The sequence below is a fragment of the Natrix helvetica genome (assembly GCF_964273705.1).
Source record: "Natrix helvetica genome assembly, chromosome: 1".
Taxonomy (NCBI): domain Eukaryota; kingdom Metazoa; phylum Chordata; class Lepidosauria; order Squamata; family Natricidae; genus Natrix; species Natrix helvetica.
Genome location: NC_138548.1, coordinates 151497362 through 151519230, shown reverse-complemented (window position 1 = coordinate 151519230; position 21869 = coordinate 151497362). Strand labels below are relative to the sequence as shown.

Below are 21869 nucleotides of genomic sequence, written 5' to 3'. Positions count from 1 at the left end.
AATTTTGTTGTACCATGTGCAATGACAATAAAGTAAACCAACTAACTAGCTATAGTGCTCCCTTGGAAGAATTATCAGGAAGCTTCAACTGATTTAGAATGCAGCAGCACTGGCAGTTATGTGTGCTCTTAATGGAACATACATTACACCTTCATACCAAGACCTGCATTGACTACCAGTTTGATTTTGGGTCCAATTCAAAGTGCTGGTCTTAACCCTTAAAGTTCTTTATGGCATGGGACCAGATGATCTGGATCCCATGGTTCACCTCTCCCAATTACATCAGCCTATCTCATTAGATCTGGCAGAGAAGGCAGGTTGTGGGCACACCATCAGGGACCTACTTTTGGTAGATCTCAGAAGGCAGGCTGTGGCACCCGCCCTATGGAATATTTCCCCCACCCCCTCAAGTCAGATTAGATCTATCCCAGCCATCATTCAGACCTGGTTGTGTCAGCAAACCTGGGAACCCCAGGAAACTGGAAACACTTTTAGGTTGATTTTTTAATCTCTCCACTTAGTTTGTACGGTTTATATTTCTTAAGTGTTTTTTTAAATAATAATGACTATTTAATGATTACTTTTATATTTATTCTGTCTACTGATTGTTGTATACTGCTCAGTGTCATTTCTTGCAAGACGGGCAGATATAAATCTGATTAATAAATAAATTCATCAGCCTTGAAACTCATCACATTTGGTACTCAATACATTTTGATGCAAAAACTTTTTCCCGGTACTCATCATTTGTTTGGTACTCAATGCACAAACTAGATCCTGTCAGTGTTGGCTGCCTTGTAACTCACTACATTATTCTTTAGGGGAAAAATTGCTTAGTACTCATCGCACCTCCTGGAATAAATTAATGAAGAGTACCAAGGTACCACTGTATAAAGAAAATACTTTTTGGGGTCCTTCAAAAATTTTAAAAATGGGAAAAGATCTTAAGAGAAAAACATTTAAGAAACCCTCATCCTACACACAATCCTATTCACAAGAACCTCTTGTATTAGGATATGACATTAGATCGGTAGTCCCAGTCATTACCAAATTGGAAGGCTACAGGATGGAATACCGATTGAAATATGGCAAGCAACACAAGGAAAATCAGTCAAGGTCTAACCAAACTATGCCATTAAATTTGCAGAATGACACAATAGCCAACAAATTGGAAGTCACTCAAAAGTCCAAAAAATAGAGAAAAGAGAGAGTGCACAAGAGACTTCAGAGTATGCAAACTATCATTCTTTTTTCTCCTAGACTCCTGTAATATGCTCTAATGGGTGTTATCATAAAAGAGGACCTGACCTGGGGCACTAACATTGCAGCAGTGGTCAAAAGGGCCCAGCAGAGATTATACTACCTGAGACTTCTCAGGAAACAACAACTGAATGAAAAACTGCTAGTGACCTTCTATCACTGCACCATAAAGAGTATTTTAACGTACTGCATCTGTGTATGGTTTGCCAATTGCACAGTGGCAGATAGGACAACACTCCAGAGGGTCAATGTCATTGCCCAGAGGATCATTGGTTGCCCTCTCTTCTCTTTGGAATAGCTTTATAACTCCTGCTGCCTTAAGAAAGTTTAAAACATTCTTAAAGATCTATCTCATCCTGGACATCCTTTTTTTGAACTATTACCATCTGGCAGACGGTACAGGGTAATAAAAACAAGGACAAATAGGCTGAAAAAGAGCTTCTATCCCAGGGCAGTAACCATGTTGAATTTTATGGTATAGTGCAATATCAGGTTTTCAATTTCAATTATATAAAAAGGATACATGTTTGTGTTTTTATTTTTATAGTTATAATGTGAACAGAAGACAACATTTAATTTTGTTGTACCATGTGCAATGACAATAAAGTAAACCAACTAACTAGCTATAGTGCTCCCTTGGAAGAATTATCAGGAAGCTTCAACTGATTTAGAATGCAGCAGCACTGGCAGTTATGTGTGCTCCTAATGGAACACATATTACATCTCCATACCAAGAGCTGCACTGACTACCAGTTTGGGTCCAATTCAAAGTGTTGGTTTTAACCCTTAAAGTCCTTTGCGGCATGGGACCAGATGATCTGGACGCCATGGTTCATCTTTCCCAATTACATCAGCCTGTCTCATTAGATCTGGCAGAGAAGGCATGTGTTGTGGGCACCATCTACCAAGATCTGCTTTTGGTAGATCCCAGAAAGCAGGTCTTATCTGCTATGGTGCCTGCCCTATGGAATATTTCCCACACCACCTCAAGTCAGATTAGGTCCATCCCAGTTATCATTCAGACCTGGTTGTGTCAGCAAACCTGAGAACCCTAGGAAACTGAAAACATTCTTAGGTTGATTTTTTAATCTCTCCACTTAGTTTTGTATGGTTTATAATTATATATAAACCATACAAACTAAGAAAATAGTTTGTATGGTTTATATAAATATAAAATATAGAAAAAGGGGATGAAAAAAGATGAGCATGGTTTTAAAACTGGAGAAATAAGTATCAATTATATGTGCACTGCTCACGGTACTAATAATGCTCTAGTAAGTAGTTAAGGAACAGAGTAAAAAAAATGGAATTAAAATTAAGGACAACAAACTAATAACAGATACAACAATCAGCTTTAGAATTGGAAATGAAGATACAAGTAGATTTGTATAGTGACTGCCTATTTCACATTCAGTTCTGACGGTGATGAAAAAAGTAACATTGTAACCAATGCTTGCTTTATAACCTTTAAAGGTCTACAAAGCAAAGCTGAAGGAAAAACACAATTGTGGTTTCACTTAGTGACCTTAGCGACTTTGCTTTATAGAATAAAAGAGTTGGAGGAGACCTTGGAGGTCTTCTAGTCAGATTCCCAGCTCAAGCAGAAAACTCTACACCATTTTAGATAAATGGTTGCCCAATTTTTTCTTAAAAACCTCCAGTGTTGGAGCATCCACAACTTCTGGTTGAAACAGATTGTTTCTAATTGTCAGGAAATATCTCCTTAGTTCTAAGTTGCTTCTCTCCTTGATTAGTTTCCATCCATTGCTTCTTGTCCTGCCTTCAGGTGCTTTGGAGAATTTACCATCAAGTTGCTAGCCCCAGATTGTGGTCACTAAATGAGGACTATCTATACTAATGTGATGGATAAGCTTGTCTTTTAAGATCAATTAGCAACAGTAGAGAAATCAGCAGCCAAGAAACACTTCTCAATTCAGCTCTTGGTAGAGTAGCCATGAAGACCTTGGAAAAGATATTCAGATGCTGGGAGCTATCTGTATCTTCAAAGATCAGAACTGTGCAGTTCTGGAAGCAAAAGTTGGATTTTGAAGAATGAAGAACTTTTGTGTGGGAGAAGGCTCCTGAGTGTACCTTGGATAGGAAAGAGAAAAAAAAAACTCCTCCAAAATAAATGCAACACAAAATAGATCAACCCAGAGTTTTCACTCCACCACCTGTGATCAAATTATCATATTCTGAATACATTGTGTAAAGGCCTAGTTTCCTAGATAAGTTTGCAGTGCTGGGAAAGTGGAAGGAAAAAGTAAGAGGATGACCAACATCAAAACAGATGGACTCAATGACATTGGTGATGGGTACACCATTGGAAGACCTGAAGAACTAGATTGGGAACAGATCATCCTGGGGGAAAAAAATCTATGTAATCTATTGGATGGCGCATATAATCAAGGGTACCTTTTTTTAAAAAAGCTGTAGCGGGATTTGGAACTAATGCCTTTTTCCCAAGCCATTATCAGAATACTTCTTTTGCCTCCCTTCATGTAACAAACAAATACCCCCAAAAAAATAAGCCTCTCATCAAAGCTTCACCAGTCAAATTATGATTCAGAGGGGGGGGGGAGAACTAATTCAAATGAGAATCATCAGTGTGTCAGAAAACTTCCTGCAGCAGTATGCCCCCCCCCCAACCCACCATCCCCAAAAAACCTCTCTTCTTTACACAGAATCCCTGCTGGCACATTTAAAACGTAATAAAAAAGGAGCTAAGTGTGAATTATGGAACCTTTTCAACCCAAGACTGAGAAGGCAGGGGGAAAAGGCTTCACTCTAGCCCCTTTTTCATCATCATCATCATCATCATCATCATCATCATCATCATCATCATTTTAAAAAAAAACAATTTCCGAGGAAGACATTGGGCAATGAAAAGAAATCCGAGGTGGCGATGTCTCAGGAAGCGGCATAGCGTCAGGATGCTGCGCTGCAATAGGAAAAGACTCTCGGTAACCCACTGGATTCGGCAAAGGGGTGTGTGGATTACACGGGTGGGTGGGTGGATGATAGATAGGCAGGCAGGCAGGCTTCTCGGGCAGTCTGCAGGGGCGCCAAGAACAACGCCGCCCCCTAAACAAACTTCCTTTTGGTTTTGTTTCCTTTTAAATATCCTGTCCGCGGCTGGCCGGACTGTCGCTGCTGGGCACGTCTCCCGCATCCCACAGCGGAGAGAGAGAGAGAGAGGGAGAGAGAGCACAAGGAAGTCATGGTCGGCACTCACTTCGTGAGGGTCAGCCACGCGTCTGTCAACACCCCCGGAGAGGCGCTGGGGTCCTCGAGGGTCTCCAGTAGGGCCCGCATGCTCGAACCGTCGCAGGGTCCCATCGCGGACTAACGGCTCGAGGACGGAGCGGGGGGGAGGATAAACGGTTGCGAAAGTTGCCGCCCCCCGTTCTCGAACGCGCTTCCCGCGCTCGCGTTCCTCTTCTCCCGGGTTAAGATGGCGAAGCGCGGGAGCCGGAGCCTTGGGGGGCCGCTGTCGTCCAATCAAGGCGCGGGAAGAGCGCGAGGAGGCGGGGCGGGGCGAGGACTTCAGTGGCCGAGCGCCGAGAAGCCGAGCGCGGAGAGTGCCTCTGCTCTTCTGGCCCCGCCCTCGGGAGAGTGCGGAATCATCGATCGAAAGGTCGTGTGCGTCCCCCCCCGCCCCCCCCCGCGCCCCCTTTCCTCTTTTCCCTCTACTGGAATCGAAAGCGTTGCGGATCCCAGTTCCGAGGGCAAACGGCTGCGGGCAAAAGGCAGCCAGGTCGTTGATCCACAATGCCCGTCGTTGCTTGTCTCCTCTCTGTTATGGATCGAGGCAATCAGGTGCTCGTGTTTGGAAAGCATTTTGCACGTCGCAAAGGCGCCCAACGTGAGTGGGCGATCCTACACGGAGATGCTCTGCTCATTCATTGCCTTGTACACAAACTGATATTGCAACCCACGCTCATTTTATAACTCACCTCCACTCAGTAAGATCGGGAGAACTTTCTCCAAAATAAACCCCCAGACTAAGGTTTGAAGGCTTTTGGAACGCATGAATTGGTAGAATCAGACCGTGACTTTGATCTAAGCCGGAAAAATTTTAATGCCTCCAATTCAATAGCAAACAGGGTGAAGCAAATTGTGCTTTAGGGTAGTTGGCATAAAATCGAACTTTAAGATGACTAGGTAAGTTAATAGGTTGTTAAATCTACGCATCAATTTTACATCTAAATGAGCTAGCGCACGAACTTGGCACCAGTCACTTCATCCACTGAGTGACCATAATGTAGAAGTTTCGGGTTTTTTTTTTCTTTTAACAAATCGAAATTGTGGGAAACATTCACTAGATTTGATTAAAATGGAGTGTTGGCAGCTCAAAGTTCAAACATGTTTTGCACCTAAAACTGTACTTCAGTCCAAATCCAATTTGAGTGGTTGGAGGGTGATCAGAATTATGGGGTTGATTCTGTTGAAAACTTCAAATGGATAAAAAGTGTGCACAAGCAGGATTTGGCAATTTTGATTTGAAGGTTCTAAGAATGATTGGATACAGCCTTGTAAACTTGACGGCAGCTCTTTGTACACCTCTTAATTAAATGTGCGGTGTTCACCATGATCACAGTTCAAAGTAAAATGTATTTATATTACCAAGGTGGACAATAAATAATTGTAGGTTGAGTGGTTGGCATCTTGGTGTTCTCTGTCCTTGCTTTTTTAATCAGAGGAGGTAACATCATCAGAGCATGGGGAAGTCAAGTTTGTTGCCTGTTTTTAAGAGGTAGTTCGCCTTTCAGCCTTGATTGGGGTATTGTTCCTCTTTATCTAGTACTGATTCCTGCTTATCTGGTTGTTGAATACTGTAAGAAGCGCGTAATTAAAAAGGCTGTGATTAGGAGTGACTCTCACTGAGTAGTTTATAGATGAAGCTTTGCTCAATTTGCCTTTTAATGGCTGATTTGTCAGAGTGCCAAGTTTCTAGGAATTGTTGCATTTTTGTATCTGACTTTTCTATAGCTTCTATTTTTAAAAATGTCTTTCACGTGTGCTCTTTTGCTTGTTTTTATTAATAATGTCTGGCTTAGCTCAAAACTAAAGAATACCTAGTTGTTAAAAGACAGAAAAAGAAAAAAAATCTGGAAAACCAGTTGGACAAGTAGAGGTTATATAGTGTTTTTTGCTTTCCACGTGTTTTCTTAGCTTAAGAGTCTTAGCTTCTAGAACAATTAAGAATTGGGAATATAATGGAAAGGAATGGACTAGGCAATTTATGTGAAGACCTCAGCCTTCTGAGATTGGCATCCTAAGAGAGTCATTGGGAATTGGGTGGCATACAAGTTTAAATAAATTATTATCCTGGCTAGTTGCACAGTCAGTCAGATATAGATAGGATTGGCATTTTTATCCACTTGTTGAGTCCTATTATTAATATACAGGGAAATGGGCTGAATTGGTGCTATTTAGAGATGCTTTTCATTCTTTGCTCTTTGTATTTTCAATTTGGAAAAACAATTCTTGAGCCTGGATTACAAGCATCACTAAATGCAAATTGCCTAATATTTTAGGCTTGATATGCTGCTAGAACCCATCTAGTCTAGTTGATTTGTGAAACTTTTCTGTGAACCCAAAATATTGGGCTAATCAGCAGACTTGTATGAAGCCTTCTTCTTTGTCCTCTTCATGATACAGAGGCTGTGCAGTTTTTGTGGTGGGTAGAAGGACCTGCCTCATCAAGGTATTTCCTTTTGCCTCTAGCATGCCCTCCAGCAGTTTCAGCAGCTAAAGAGGCTTTTAATGTATTTGCATAGTTATCTCTTTGCATAGCTGACTAGAAAATATTTCTCTGAAGGCTATCAGCAAAACCCCAAAACCATGAATGGCAGGAAAGGAGGGTGAGTGTTTGATGCTTGCCTGTCAAATCACCTTATGGATATTTTTAGTGTGGATACCATAGCTTCTGAGTATGCATAGGAATCTTGTCAAGGCTACTAAACTGCCAACACGATAAAGTTAAGCATAATAATCCACCAGTTTTCTTTTAGAAGATAGTGCTTGCTTCAATCAACAGATTGAAAGACTATTTTGAAGCGTTGGGCAACCCTATTAATTGGTCAAATTATGGTAATGCTGATGTAAGAACATAATTACCCTTCCATCCTATTTCCCTCCTGTGTCTCATCTATATAAATGCTAGTGGTACTTTGGATGCTGCTCTTTGAAACCGCTAGATGGCAGAATTTAATTAGCATCTTCAAATAATCTATGGATTTAATTCTTATATGCGCTAGTCTGAGAGTAAAATCTGCTGTTTCACAAGAACATATGAAGCCTCAATTTCTCTCTCTCTCTCTCTCTCTCTCTCTCTCTCTCTCTCTCTCTCTCTCTCTCTCTCTCTCTCTCACACACACACACACACACACACACACACACACACACACAAACACACACACACAATGGTAGGCTTATGACTTTAGTTCAGACTCTCATTTAGTGAATTTTCTATCTGATCATCCCCTTGAAATGTTCGGTAAAATGAAGTAGTTCAGACAAGACACTTATATTTACATTAATTTTAAAGTAGATTACAGAAATTTCTACAATGACATCCTAGGGATCTTGTAAGACTTGGAAACAAACCTCAGAAAACATTTAACAATAAAATGAAAAATAAAACATCATTGTAAATTTGAAGGCAGGCCCGTAGGTTTTCCAACACTCAATTGCTGAGTAAAAGGTGACTTAGCTAATATTTGTATATTGTATTATACAAACTCAACAATACAGGGATTTATCTAATGTATTGTACTGCCTTTTTCATCTCCATTGATCTAAGACATAGTCTGAATTAAGGAAAACTTCTTAAGCTAATCATACTCTTAACAGTCCTAGGAAGGAGGCTGCGGCAAACTTCTGACATCTTGCCAAGAAAATGCAGGGATCTAACCAGGCAGCCATCAGGAGTCAACACTGACTTGAAGTCACCCTTCACCTTCAATAATAATAAGCAAGCAAACAGAAGTTGTGAGGTCTGCTTCTTCCTCCTCAGATAAATTAAAGGGCCCCCAAAGGTATTCCTTTCAAGAAGTCTTAAATATTTATTACCTCAGCTTCTTAATAATACATCAAATGCAGGGTAGTTTTTAGAGAAAATTAGTGAGTGAATACTTCTTCACAAACTTCTGGCTCAAGAAAATCCCTGCTGTGCAACAACTAAGGGAGTTACCACACAGGAGTTTTTTTAAAAATATAATTTTATTAAAAGATTTTAAAAAGATTAAAAACTAGTACAAACTAATGTAAAGTAAAAAGAGAAGAAAGAAAAAGTGAAAGCCAAAAGTGCAAGAAAGGAAAAAAGTAAAATAGAAAAGAAAGAGAAAAAAAAAGATACAAGAAGTGGCTTCTGATGGTCTTTACAGCAGTTATATGTATAGTTATAAATTTACTTCTTTATCTAAAGTTACAAGTCTTTCTATAATTCTAATTATCAAAATCATAAATCCATGTTTTTCTGTTTTCTACAAAAAGTCCATCAAAGGTTTCCAGTTATATTTTTGCATTTCCATCTTAGGCTTTTGTAAAAAAAAAAAAGTTTTAAGAAAAGTAAGATAAAAACTAAGGCAAGCTAATGCAAAGTAAAAAGAAAAAAGAAAGAAAGCTAAAAAGTGCAAGAATGGAAAAAAGTACAAGAAACATAAAAGAGAAGAAAAAATAAAAGCTACTACACAGGAGGTCTGAAGTAGAAAGGAAATACTACTCAGTCGAGTATCACTCCCCCAGACCCTTGACTCAAAATATTAAAAAGCAGATTCTGCAGTAACTGAAAAGAAGGGAGGGCTCAGCTCAGTTCAGCAGAAGGTACCTGGATTAATGGCTAAGAGGACAATACATTGGGAGGAGAGGCCAGAAATCATGGAAATGGGATCTTCTGGGAGAAAACTAGCAACTTCCACAAGGTATAGCATTTACAGGCTTTTATCTTTTTTTCATTGCAAAAATTCTTTTACACAATGCCAAATTTTCCTGGAAAATACTTCGTAGTCGCTTTGGGGTTTATACTCTTTTTAGTCGAGTTGATAGCAGTGTATTCAATCTGAAAGCCTCCTGCTGTCACTGAAGCATCGGACAAAAATTTCAGTGTCATGACATTTCCTGGAGTAAGAAAAAAAGAGACCATGTATGCATGGGAGAAAGTATTGCCATTCTTTTTTTGTTTATACAAACAATGGAAACAGAAAGCTCTGGCGTTTTTGGATTTAAAAGAAAGGTATAGATTTTTCTTCTTCTTCAGGGTTCTTAACAGATCTTTCATTAGTACTTGGATGGGATGCCACCAGCAAATCACAGGGGTTGGATGCCAGTTTGAAAAGTTGGGATGGGGGAAAATCTGAAGAATGTATATCTGACAAAATGATTAACTTTTGGGGATGTCTTTCCTACCTTCAGGTAGTGCTATATGTAGGACTACCAACTTGCTGCTGAAAACATCCACCATTAGAGGGCAGTAAGGGAATGTTTGCTGCCATCTGGTAATAATTGTGGGTTTTGAAGAATTAGGAAGAGTATTGACACTTGAACTTTGAAATTGAAGGCTCCCGAGAATACCACGGACAGCCAAGAAAACAAACAAATGGATCATTGAACAAATCAACCCAGAATTCTCTTCCAGGCACAAATGACCAGCCACCGATGACCTTACTTTGGACATATTATGGGAATACTTATCTCTGGAGAAGACTATAATGCTGGGAAAGGTGGAAAGATAAGAAGAGGATGACCAGCAGCAAGGTGGATGGATTCAGTTACAGTAACAATGAATGTGGAGAGGGAAGACCTGAAAGTCCAGATCAGAGATAGATCATCATGGAGAAAACCTATAATGACTTGATGGCCCATAATCAAGTGATCATTCAGCTTATTGCAACTCAGATTTCATGGCTTCTAGCTCTTTGAATCTGAGAGGAAAATGTTATATTGTAGTTTCATCTCTGGTCATTGTATTACCTGTGCTTACGACACTATCGGGTAGTTCATCTCCACAGTATCTGAAAAACATGATTATAAGTCAGTCAAATAACAGTGACATGTTTATTACTCCCCTCCAAATAAAATGGCAAATGAGGAAAATGGGTGCTTGTTTTGGATTTTGCAACAGCAATGGGTTTTTGGCAGCCTTTTTCTGAATGGTCAGGCCCACTCAACATTCATTTTGTGGGCATGAATATAACCTATTTTCAAATGCGTTTGCTAAAGAATTAGCTCCCCTCACACAGGAAGGCTTTGATCCTTTAATGTTCAAGAAGTGGATCCATAAGGTGTTTTCTCCATTATTTTCTTAATCCTGAATATTTTATGTGCAGATAAATTTTCCATTAATAGAAGTCTCAAAATTATTATTTTTTTAAGTGAAAGAAGGCAAGGGAAGATGTTATCTCAAATTTTTGGCTTTTTTATTAGCATTTTAAAAAATAATACCATATCACTTTTAACATGACAATCTAGGCCTCTTAACTTTAAGCAATTAAAATGTTTTTCTCCCTTCAGTCAAGGCCATTTCTTTGGTATGTGATAATTTGCTTTTTCAGCAACTACATAATAAGAAAGGTGTATGCTAAAAGTCCTTGAATACAGTAGCAAATTTTAAGAAAGATGTAGTCCAGCTGGGAAAGAGTAATGTAAACCATACATTTACCACATGCTGAATGTCATCTAAAATCAATGTTTTCTGTTGATTATAAGCAATGTCTTCATTATTTGATCACTTGTTTTTTGATGTATCATATACTAAAGGTATGTATCTGTACCCTATGAAAAGGAAAACCCCTCCCCTTAATAAAGGGTTTTTGCTTTGTCCAAATTACTTTGTGATTTGTGTTTTTGGCTGAGCAAAGAAACCCCTTTGCCAAGGTAAAAATCTCTCAAATTCAGGGATCAAGCTCTTATCAGCTCCAAGCCAACGTTGGAATGCTATTAATTCCCCTAAAGTTGGATGAGAATAAGTTCTTTATAAAAAAAATAATAAGGGTACATAAAAATAATAAGGGTATTTTATATAAATAAATTAAAAATAAGTTTAACCTAAATGCTAAAGCTGCGCAAAGTATTTGAAAGATAATATATTACTAGAACTAAACCTCTCATTGATAGTTTAAAGTAACTGTGTCCTTTTCAAGAGCTATGTAGCTGATTCAAAAACTCTCTCATGGACCATGGTTGCTGGTCCATGTGCATCAGAGATAATACTTCCAGTGTGAGATCATTAGCATTGCATTGGCAGGCAGGGATCATTGGGAGGTACGTTTTGAGTAGCCACTCAAACATTGGACAAGATTTGGCTACTGCTTGAGCAGTTCAAAGAAAAGTGTTCTGTTTGCATTAACACACTTTACAAAATACTTTTTTTTAAATGCCTACCACATCTGCTACTAAATCTTGAGATGAAGGATAGGAAAAATGGGTGGATGGTGTTAATTTGTAAGAGTAAGAAAATATGCTCTGAAGCATCTGTTCTCCAATTCTTTCCATCCATCTTACGTCTAGGTGGGATATATTTAGCTCCTTAAGCAAAAGGAATGTCTGCAGGATATAGTAAAAACAGCAACATCGAGGCCATGATGGTACAGTTGAAACTCCTCTTGCTTTTTATGGTTTTAGGGAGCCAGTTTAGTCTGGCGATTAAGGCACCAGGCTAGAAACCAGAAGATTGTGAATTCTACTCCCATTTTAGGCATGAAAGCCAGGAGGGTGACTTTGGACCAGTCACTCACTCTCAGCCCACTTATCCCTCAGAGTGGTTGTGGGAAAAATAGGAGGAAAGAGTATTAGGTATGTACCTTGACTTATTTATAAAAATAATAAAGATGGGATATAAATAAATGTGTGTCAGATATAAACAGGAGGAACTTTGATTGTACCATTGGGATCCACCATCTTGACTTTTTGACAATACCCTCTAGACGGGGTCCCCAACTTCCGAGCCGCAGCCAACTACCGGACTGTGGCCTCTTCAAAGCCAGACCATGGGAGAAATGGGCAAGCACATGTGTAAAGTTTCACTTGTACGAGTGTAGGATGCTAGCACTCGTGTGCAAAGCACAACTGTCCTCTGCTCGCGTGAGTGGAGCATCACGCATGAGTGCAAGCACCACCCGCTCGTGCGTAAAACTCCATTCTCATGAGTGGAGGGTGTGGGCACCCTCTGCTCATACACACAGAGCTGTGCATGTGCCCCTGCAACTCACCCCCCCCCTCTGTGCTGGGTTACCAGGCTGAAAAGTTTGGGGACGGCTGCCTTACAGGCATCCCTGGAGGATTCTCTTAATATGTTTTACTTCCACTGAATAATGTACTTTTTAAAACATTTGTGTATTACACATCCATACATATTTGTAACCAGATATATTTGAGAGAATGAGAGAAAAGCAAACCCTAGGTCCAGAATTTTTCAAATCCAGCTTCTGGAGAAGTAAAGTAGAAACACAATCAGCAAGCTCAGTTACAGTACTTCTTGTCTGAAAAACAATCTTTGTGGGCAGAAATCCAAGGGCTCTCTCAGTAAAGTAGCTCCAAGCACTACATGGTATGTTTATCATAACGTGTGTCAGAATATATCAAAAATCACATTGGACTGAATCAGAAGCAGGTCCGACAGAATACATTCTGCTCCCCAGAGGATAAATCAGCAGAATGAAAAAGTCCATAAGAATGATAATAAACTTGACACTTTTCCCACTGGTGTTACTCCGATGCCCGCATTCTCAAGAGAGCATTTAAAGAAAGGAAAGTCATAAAGCAGTAATAGAGACAGTATCTAAAGAGCTACCCCATCCCACCATGTCTGTCCAATAAAACTAGAGTCTAAAATTAATATTCTCTTGAGCCATAAATTGGCATTTCCTCCTGAGCATGCAATGGGTCAGTGGTAAGACGTTGAGCTTGTCAATCAGAAATGTTGGCAGTTGGCAGTTTGAATCCCTAGTGCCACATAACGGAGTGAGCTCCTGTTACTTGTCCCAGCTTCTGCCAACCTAGCAGTTTGAAAGCATGTAAAAAATGCAGTTAGAAAAATAGGAACCACCTTTGGTGGGAAGGTAACAGCATTCTATGTACCTTTGGCATTTAGTCATGCTGGCCACATGATCACAGAGACATCTTTGGACAGTGCTGGTTCTTCGGCTTTGAAACAGAGATGAGCACCGCCCCCTAGAGTTGGGAACGACTAGCACATATGTGTGAGGGGAACCTTTACCTTTACCTGAGAATGCACACAAGAGAAGGGACTAATTGGTTACTTTCCATTTCCGTTGGGGTGAGACATGAAATACTGGGGAGAAAGGCTTTCCAGTAATCATTGCTGAGATAAGGAAAGCGAAGAAAATTACTTGGAAGAAGATTAATTAAGGCAAAGATCTTTGGGTGTTTCAAACTTCATCTGCCATAGTCCTTTGTCGCTGTCATTCTGCATGGAGCTGAAAAGTATTTTTAAAAACCCAGAGATTCCTATTGGAATCAGAAACACTTCTCAGTGAGTGGTAAGGGAAAAGGAATGAGAGGGGAAATAGTTTGGAAAGATGAGAGAATCAGGACTGAGAGGAGATTGATTGGAATAACAGCTTCCTCTAAGCAAGTGTCATGAGTTTGGAAGATGGTGCGGACAAGGGTCTAAGATGGGTTCCCCTGGGTAAGGGACAAAGAAGGAGTGGGTGGAAAAAAGAAGAAAAAAGTGTCTGGCTATTAGCATTCCTTTGGCACTTATTATCTGGGCTTGTACTTATATATGCTTATTAGCTTGGCTTCTGTGTGTAAGCATGATACATAATCCTTTGAGACTGGGTGGAATTAAAAAAAAAACTTGGCTTCTTCTTTGATCCCTTCACCCAACCATTTGCAATTTGTACATCTTGTATTATGAAAGATTCGAACATTTTACCTGCCCACAAATCCATTTATATCATCATAGCTGTCGTATATTTCCAAGTAATCAGCCATGCAGGCAGTATCATCTTCCAGGTCGAAGTCCAGAAACTGGATTTTGATCCGTTGGCCATACTTCACTCTTACATGCCAGTAACAGACTTGGTCATCTTCATATTCCTTTGGGTACCCGGGAGTTTTAAAAACATGTTTTGAAGCTGTGAAGATTCCACCACAATCTTTTCCTGAGAGAGGAATAACAACGTCAGATGTCATACTCGTCCCAGATGTCAAATTGTGCTTTTGCATCCTTATATATAGCACATGGGTGTTTGTTTGTTTTTGCAACCTTCTACAGCTCACCTCTAATAGCTCTGAAAGTGAATTTAAATCACATACACTTTTGTAAATCTGCACATTAAATTGACTGGATACATTTTGGCCATCTTTCAAGCACATGATTTTTTTCCATGTAGCTTAATATTTCCTATCAGTAGGATAAGCTCTTAACGTACTGCAGGTTGGCCACCTGCAGGGAGCAGTAAATTCAGAAGCCCTCAAAAATTATGAACACTTTCAGAGGAAATGAAAACACACTCAGTATCTCTACTCAGGTCATTTCTCTACCTTTCAAATTGCTGTTTTGTCTAACGTCTACTCCTTCGCCCCAATTCATTCCTAAATCATCTCCAAGGTAGTCCTCGACTTACAACAGTTCATTTAGTGACTGTTCAAAGTTATAGCAGCACTGAAAAAGGGACTATTTTTCACATCTACAACCGTTGCAACATCCCCATGGTCACAATTCAGACACTTGGCAACTAGCTCATATTTATGACAGTTGCAATGTCCGGGGTTCAAGTGATCCTCTTGCTATCTTCCGATAAGCAAAGTCAATGGGGAAGGCAAATTCACTTAACAACCGTGTTAGTAACTTAAGAACTGCAGTGATTCAGCGGCAAGAAATGTTGTAAAACAGGGCGAAATTCACTTAACAAATGTCTCTCTTAGGACCTTAAGTTTTAGACTTAAAAGTCCAGATGTATTCAGGGGATTCCACTGCCTTCCTCAAATAAATAACTGGATAACAGAAATATAAAAATCTGTGTGCTTGATGTGCTTTTAGCAACACTACAGCCAATACCTTCCAGATATTTGCAAGCAGAAGCAGACCAATTCAATGCCTTTCTGCTGAATCTAAGAAGGCATATTTATGTAATTTATTTAAAGCATTTATATAACCACACAACTTATGTCAACTCAACAACCAAGTTATTCTCCCAGATGATTAAAAACCATATTTTGATTCTCCAGGTCATCCAGATGGGGATATAAAACAGCAAGCATATAGAAACTCTTTTTAACTAGAAAATGGGCTAATACTCCAGCACGGAGCACAGCACACAAGTCAATTCTTTTTTACTGGAATATGAGACAATCGAAAGTGATACGACGATGAACGTCTCAAGACATAGTTCTACCTGCAGTCTTGTTTTTAAGTTTCAACATCATTCAACAGTGATGGAGACCTATTTTTTTTCTAGAAGGGAAAGAACATGAGTCACCAGCCAGTGCAAACAACTTGGTTTAATTAAGCTTTTTATCACCCAAACAATACATTTGGGGAAAAAAAAAATATCAGATTTGCCTCTCAGAAGATATGGCCAAAAGGAAAGGAAGAGAGGTGGACTATATGTAATTTTATGAACAAAAGGCCTCTCCCAATTTCCTGACATCTGTGAGTGTTTTCTGCGTTGAAAGATTATTCAGTGCTTACATGGAGAAAACTGCAGAATTTTTCAAAGAAGACACAGTATTGTTAATGCTCATCATTCAGAAATATAAAATGTTGCATTTAGGAGGAAGGAAAGAAAGAAAGGAAAGAAGGAAGGGAAAGAAAGAGGAGGAAATAACAGAAATCAAGCACCTCAAATATTGAATATAGTGTACTTTCTAATATTAGACTATTATGGTCTACTATTTTTATGCTAACATACAATGGAAAATTCTATTTCCATTAAAAACACAATTGTTTATAAAAAGAAGCGAACCCATAAATAAATTAAACAGGGCAGGGTTATATTATACTTCAGTGTTGGAAGCACTGAAGTGTTGCCATGACAAAAGAATCAACTGATGACATCACCATTGCTCAGGAGAGGCCCAGTTGGCTCCCTGTTAAATTGTCCACTGAAGTAATACCCATCTATCTACTTGTGGTCACCTGCTTTCAAACTGCTGGGTTGACTGGAGCTGGAGCGAGTGATGGGAGCTCACCCTGCCATGTGGCAGCAATGGGTCTCAAATGTGAGCCTGCGGATCATCAGACCAGATCAGACCTATCCACACGAGCCACTAGGTTCCCTAATTAAACAGGGATGAGGCACTTCACAATTGCTTCTAAGCTTTGGAGTATAAGACATGGCACCTTCCTCTTTAAGAATTATTTTATGAAATAACTTTCAAAAGTGAATCCAAAGTATTGCAGATCTCTACAGACAAGTAACGACGAAAGATCCCCAAAATTGAAGATCCTTGCTATTAGAATAGAAGCATATTCTCTATACAGTAGAACCTCTGGTCACGAATGCTTCTGGCCAAATCGGGTTTGAACCAAAAATTCACAAAAAATTTGAATCTGGTCGTGAACACATACTCGGGTGGCGATCAAACACAGCCGTGGCCGATTTTCATTTCCACGCCATTTTTTGGGTAAGTGCCAAACAACAGCGACCTCATGTGGCCGCTGCATTAATTTTGGTTAGGTTCGGGTCAGGACCAAATCGGGTTGCGACCAAAGTTATGGAACGAATTATGGTCATGACCAGAAGTTCTACTGTATTATCCAGTTTAAAAAGTAAAGGTTTCTTTGTCAGTCGTGTCCGACTCTAAGACATGGCATTCATCTCTGTTTCTTGGCCGAGGGAACCAGTGATGTCCAAAGACAATTTCCATGGTCATGTGGCCAGCATGGAATGCTGTCACCTTCCCACCAAAGAGATACCTAGTAAACTACTTGCATTTACATGCTTTTGAACTGTTAGGTGGGCAAGAGCTGGACTGCCAGCTCTCCAGATCAGAGGTGGTATTCAGCAGGTTCTCACCAGATCTGGAGAACCGGCAGCAGAAATTTTGAGTAGTTCGGAGAACTGGTAAATACCACCTCTGACTGGCCCCAACCCCCATCTATTCTCTGCCTCCCGAGTCCCAGCTGATCGGGAGGGAATGGGGATTTTGCAGGAACCTTCCCCTGGAGTGGGGAGGGAATGGAGATTTTACAGTATCCTTCCCCTGCCATGCCCACCAAGCCATGCCCACAGAACCAGTAGTAAAAAAATTTGAATCCCACCACTGCTCTAGATGAAAAGATCAGCATTTTCAACCATTGAGACTTAAATCCCGCTTCCCATAATGGGTTTAGAAATTATTCTGAGCCGTAAGAAGAGTTGTTTCTTTAGTTTTGTCTTTAATGTACAGACTCAACAGTTATTTATGGCGTAGTGTGAAGTGTGAAGTGGGCTATTAAGTCTTGTTTACCACCATGGATAAACCAAAACATGGCTTGGTGTGAAATGCTGAATTAACCCCTTTTGAACTTAATAGTTTTAAGAATATTTCACGGAATGATAAAGTCTCTCCCCTGAGCATTCCCTGCTTATGAATTATATCTCAGCAAGTATCCTAGAGTAACCTCTAACTTCTGGCAACTCAAGTCAGGGCTGAATGTCACAAGCAATTAACACTGACAAGCGGCGAGGCCCTCAGGCCCGCTTGGTCAGCTAGCCAGATGGAATGGGTAGGACTTTCCCAAACAGCAACCACGGGGGCACAGCAAGAGCTTAAGAACTGGTTCTGCTGCCAGGAGAAAGTGGACTTGGCAGAAACAACATTATATGCTCTGACATGGTTGGACACGGGAGCCTATCCTGGGGACTAGCCCTCTCTTCACTTACAGCTGTTTCCCTTACAGCTCCTTCCCCAGAAAGACTCTGGCAAGCGAAGGAATGTTCGCAAGGATTTGAACTTATATTTGTCATTGTAAATGAAGTCTGCCCTGAACGTAGGACAGGAACAAAAGGAGTTGGTTGAAGATGCAGATCTAATTTGTTTATGAACTTTAAATCCTGCTTTCTGCATGTTTCGGCAGAGTGGCTTTTGGCAAGTCACTCTGGGTTAGAATACAAGCACGGTATAATTAGGCACAGTATGGGGCTGCTGCTCAGAATGATGTCGATTGCCGAGTTGTTGTCTTTTCCATCTCTCCTGTAGAGTGTTGAATCTCTTACCATGTGATGCATTGTGACAGTACACATTTTAGTTTGGAAGAACATTCGGTTTTCTAGGGCACTTCATCGTAAGTCTTAAATACTATCTTAAGTACTATCTTACTTGTTCAGTAGGAGGTTCTGCTCAAACTTCTTTAGCTGGCATAGGACAAGTTCTTTTTCTCATGCTCCATATTGCATATGGAGCAGGCCGCGCCACATAAATGATGTTCTTCAAACAGGCAGGATATCTCTTAGAGATAGGCTGTAGTGCAGTGATGGCAAACCTTTTGGGTTGGCATATCAAAATTTTCCGAAAATGCCTAACTTGACTCTGCTGGCATGTCACCTCCTCACCAGTGGTAGGATTCAAACGTTTTTACTACCGGTTCTATGGGTGTGGCTTGGTGGGCGTGGCTTGGTGGGTGTGGCTTGGTGGGTGTGGCAGGGGAAGGTTACTGTAAAATCCCCATTCCCTCCCGATCAGCTGGGACTTGGGAGGCAGAGAATACATGTGGGTGAGGCCAGTCAGAGGTGGTATTTACTGGTTCTCTGAACTACTCAAAATTTCTGCTACCGGTTCTCCAGAACTGGTCAGAACCTCTGCTCCCTACCCCAAACAAAAGAAGTAATTCTTTATCAATTTATTTTAAAAAAATACAATCCAATCATGCATGTGATCCCCAGAATCAGCCATGCACTGCTTGTTTTCAGGCAGTGCTCTCTCTTTTGCTGACAGGCCTCTGAGGCCTATCTGAGGCTGCTCTGGCCCATGGGAGGCAGCCTCCAAAAACCGTATAAAAGCACACCCCATTCTGTGTGATTTTGAAGGTTCTTGAGGCTGCACGAGATAAGGGTGCAGAAACTGCACAAAAATGCAGCCTCCAGCTGCCTCTGAAAAACATGTAAGAATAACGTGAGAATAGTTGTGGATTGGTGACTACTAGCCCAAAATGTCATGGTGTATCTCTTGTTACAAATTCGAGTTTAGTGGATCCCTCATCGAGCAAGGGAATGGATCAGATAATTTTTAAAAGTCCCTTCAAACTCTAGTATTCAATTTTATATTAATTACCCTTCCAATATGAGGATTTCTGCATTACTGCCCATTACTCTGAGCAGTCACTGCTAATAAAATTATTATCCCTGGCTATAGCTTCTACATTTCTTTTCTTGCAATGTTATCATTTAAAATTGCCTATATAGTTTTCTCAGTCTTGAAGTTTCTAAATCAAGATATGTTAATGCATGTGATGAAATGGGTTTTAGCCTATAAAAGTTTTTGCTAGCATTAAGTGTACGTTATTCTTTAAGGGGCCACAGCAGTTAAAGGCAGGTACTTTTGCAAAGGTGTATCTTTAAGTCTAAACAGCTGTAAGAAATATATTTCATGTTCACGTACCATTGGGATTATAGCAATAGGCGTCCCACTTCTCACTTTTGTTGAGCCGAAACCCATAGTCTACGATCCCTGTCTTCCCAAAGCCGCAGTTGGTTACTGGTTTGACAATAGGATACCCGACTCTTCCCTTAGATAACCAGCCAGCAGCACACATATGGAAGCCTGAGAGATGAAAGGCAAGTGTCATACAAGACAAGTGTTGGCTAAGAGGGGATGCTGAACTTCAGGTTCATAACTTCTGGTGCTCATTACTATCATACAATAGAGTCCCAGGTATTTAAACTTGAATTAGGGTTTGCTAGCAAAACAGTTTCCACCCCTGACACAGAGAAATGTATATGCCTGGTTCATATTTTTTTCAATTGTGTCATCTTTGCCTTTTAGCACAAAAAGAAATTATTAAAATAATAATAATTAAAACTTATTAGGAGGCATAGGCTGAGTAAATTGTAATGTAGTCCCGAGCATCTTTATTCAAAGATGCCTGATTAATAGAAAACATTACACTATTGTAGTCTTGGTGAGTTAATTTCTATTCTACCCGGAATGCAAATCTATTTGACACAACATGATCCACTGCAGAATACACACATTGTGTTTCAGACCATGTTCATTTATTCCTTATAAAGGTACAGTTTTCTCCTTTCCAGTCATGTCCGACTCTAGGGGGTGCTGCTCATCTCCATTTTTTTAGTCGAGGGAGCTAGAATTGTCCGAAGACAAGCAAAGAGTAGAATACTTTATTGTCACTTTCAATGTACACTGATTGGCCTGCATTAAAATGAAATTACGTTGCATACAAAATATTTTCTAATGCTTTAAACACATCTATAACTAATTCATTCTGTACTCTAATTCTGAAAAATATAAACTTCTGTTTATATTTTCTAAAATAACTTTCAAAATTGAATCCAAAGTATTCCAAATATAAATATAAACAAACCTTTGCTTATATTTTTCTCCTGCTGCTGAAATATCTCTGACTTGCCCTATTCTGAATTTTCTGTTCAACAAATGAGGCTCTTCATATTTTACTTGATAGTCTAAGCATCCCAAGCCGCATATTGTTAATATTGGTCACTGGTTTACATCATGTATGTGAATGCACTTTACTTTGGTGAAAGTTCCAGACCTATGTTGTACTGCTTGTATGGGTATTTTAAAATGTATCTGTTCAACATAGGATCAACTCAAGACCAAATGGATGTGTATCCTAGTACACAGAGTTCTCAGAATATTGCCCTTTGTGCTGCTTATAACTTACTTTTTGAAACACGGGCAGGTCTTTAACAAAACACTATACCTGATACCGTGGTTTCTTCCCCAACTCCCCAAAACTTTAACCTTAGACTGTCTACTGTCAACCTCACCCCATTCCTAAGAGGTCTTCAAGGGGCATGCATAAGCGCACCAGCGTGCCTACCGTCCCTGTCCTAATATTCCCTTGTATTCGCATTCATTTCATGTATTCATAATCATGTCTATACTTATATCTGTTATCTAATTCATACTTGACGAAATAAATAAATAAAAAATCAAAAGCCCGTGATGGACAGACATCACAAAGTTTGCTAACCACTAGATGGCAACAAGGGGTTGGAGTTTTTGGTGCTGCCACCTAGTGATTGACCATATTTATGCAGCCCACATATGGAAATAATGGATAAATACATTCAAGTCTTATTATCCTGTATAGTGCTTGTTCTAAGCGCTGCACAGGATTATACTCTCAAGTGACATCAACTACACCATTGTACCTATTTTTCTTGCAGCCTCCAATTGCTTGAGTGTTGCTAACTGTCCTCCTTCATATTCACACACTGATTTTGCCTCATCGTAAGTCAGCTGATATTTCCCAGACCGTCCTTCTCTGTGGTACACTCCAGCTGCTCGTTCTGTTAATTCAAAGTAAAAGTTGCAATGAATATTATAAAAAGAAAAGCTGGCATAATGACTACCATGTTGGAAAACTAAAGCATGGAGATTTCTAATCCCTTGGATTTTTTAAAACCTTGATGAATTCCTGGCCGAGGGAGGCGTGATCTCCTTAAAACCAG

General features: G+C 39.9%; 2 protein-coding genes across 4 annotated transcripts in view; both read right to left on the bottom strand.

Annotated features, from left to right (window-relative positions):
• RIF1 (replication timing regulatory factor 1) overlaps nucleotides 1-4741 on the bottom strand; it is a 37797-nt gene extending 33056 nt beyond the window's left edge. For 2 of the 3 annotated variants that reach the window (XM_081936208.1, XM_081936209.1), the window contains exon 1: nucleotides 4496-4741. In XM_081936208.1, coding sequence (XP_081792334.1) covers nucleotides 4496-4599 — 104 coding nt within the window. In that variant the 5' untranslated portion in view covers nucleotides 4600-4741. The remainder of the gene's footprint in view (nucleotides 1-4495) is intronic. The other variant, XM_081936210.1, reaches the window with a different exon arrangement.
• A 4074-nt stretch (nucleotides 4742-8815) lies between these two features.
• Nucleotides 8816-21869, bottom strand: part of TNFAIP6 (TNF alpha induced protein 6) — a 31748-nt gene continuing 18694 nt past the window's right edge. The window contains exons 2-6 of the mRNA XM_081938492.1: nucleotides 21570-21707; nucleotides 19813-19974; nucleotides 14162-14390; nucleotides 10237-10277; nucleotides 8816-9384 (exon numbers count right to left, since the gene is read on the bottom strand). Coding sequence (XP_081794618.1) covers nucleotides 9236-9384; nucleotides 10237-10277; nucleotides 14162-14390; nucleotides 19813-19974; nucleotides 21570-21707 — 719 coding nt within the window. The 3' untranslated portion in view covers nucleotides 8816-9235. The remainder of the gene's footprint in view (nucleotides 9385-10236; nucleotides 10278-14161; nucleotides 14391-19812; nucleotides 19975-21569; nucleotides 21708-21869) is intronic.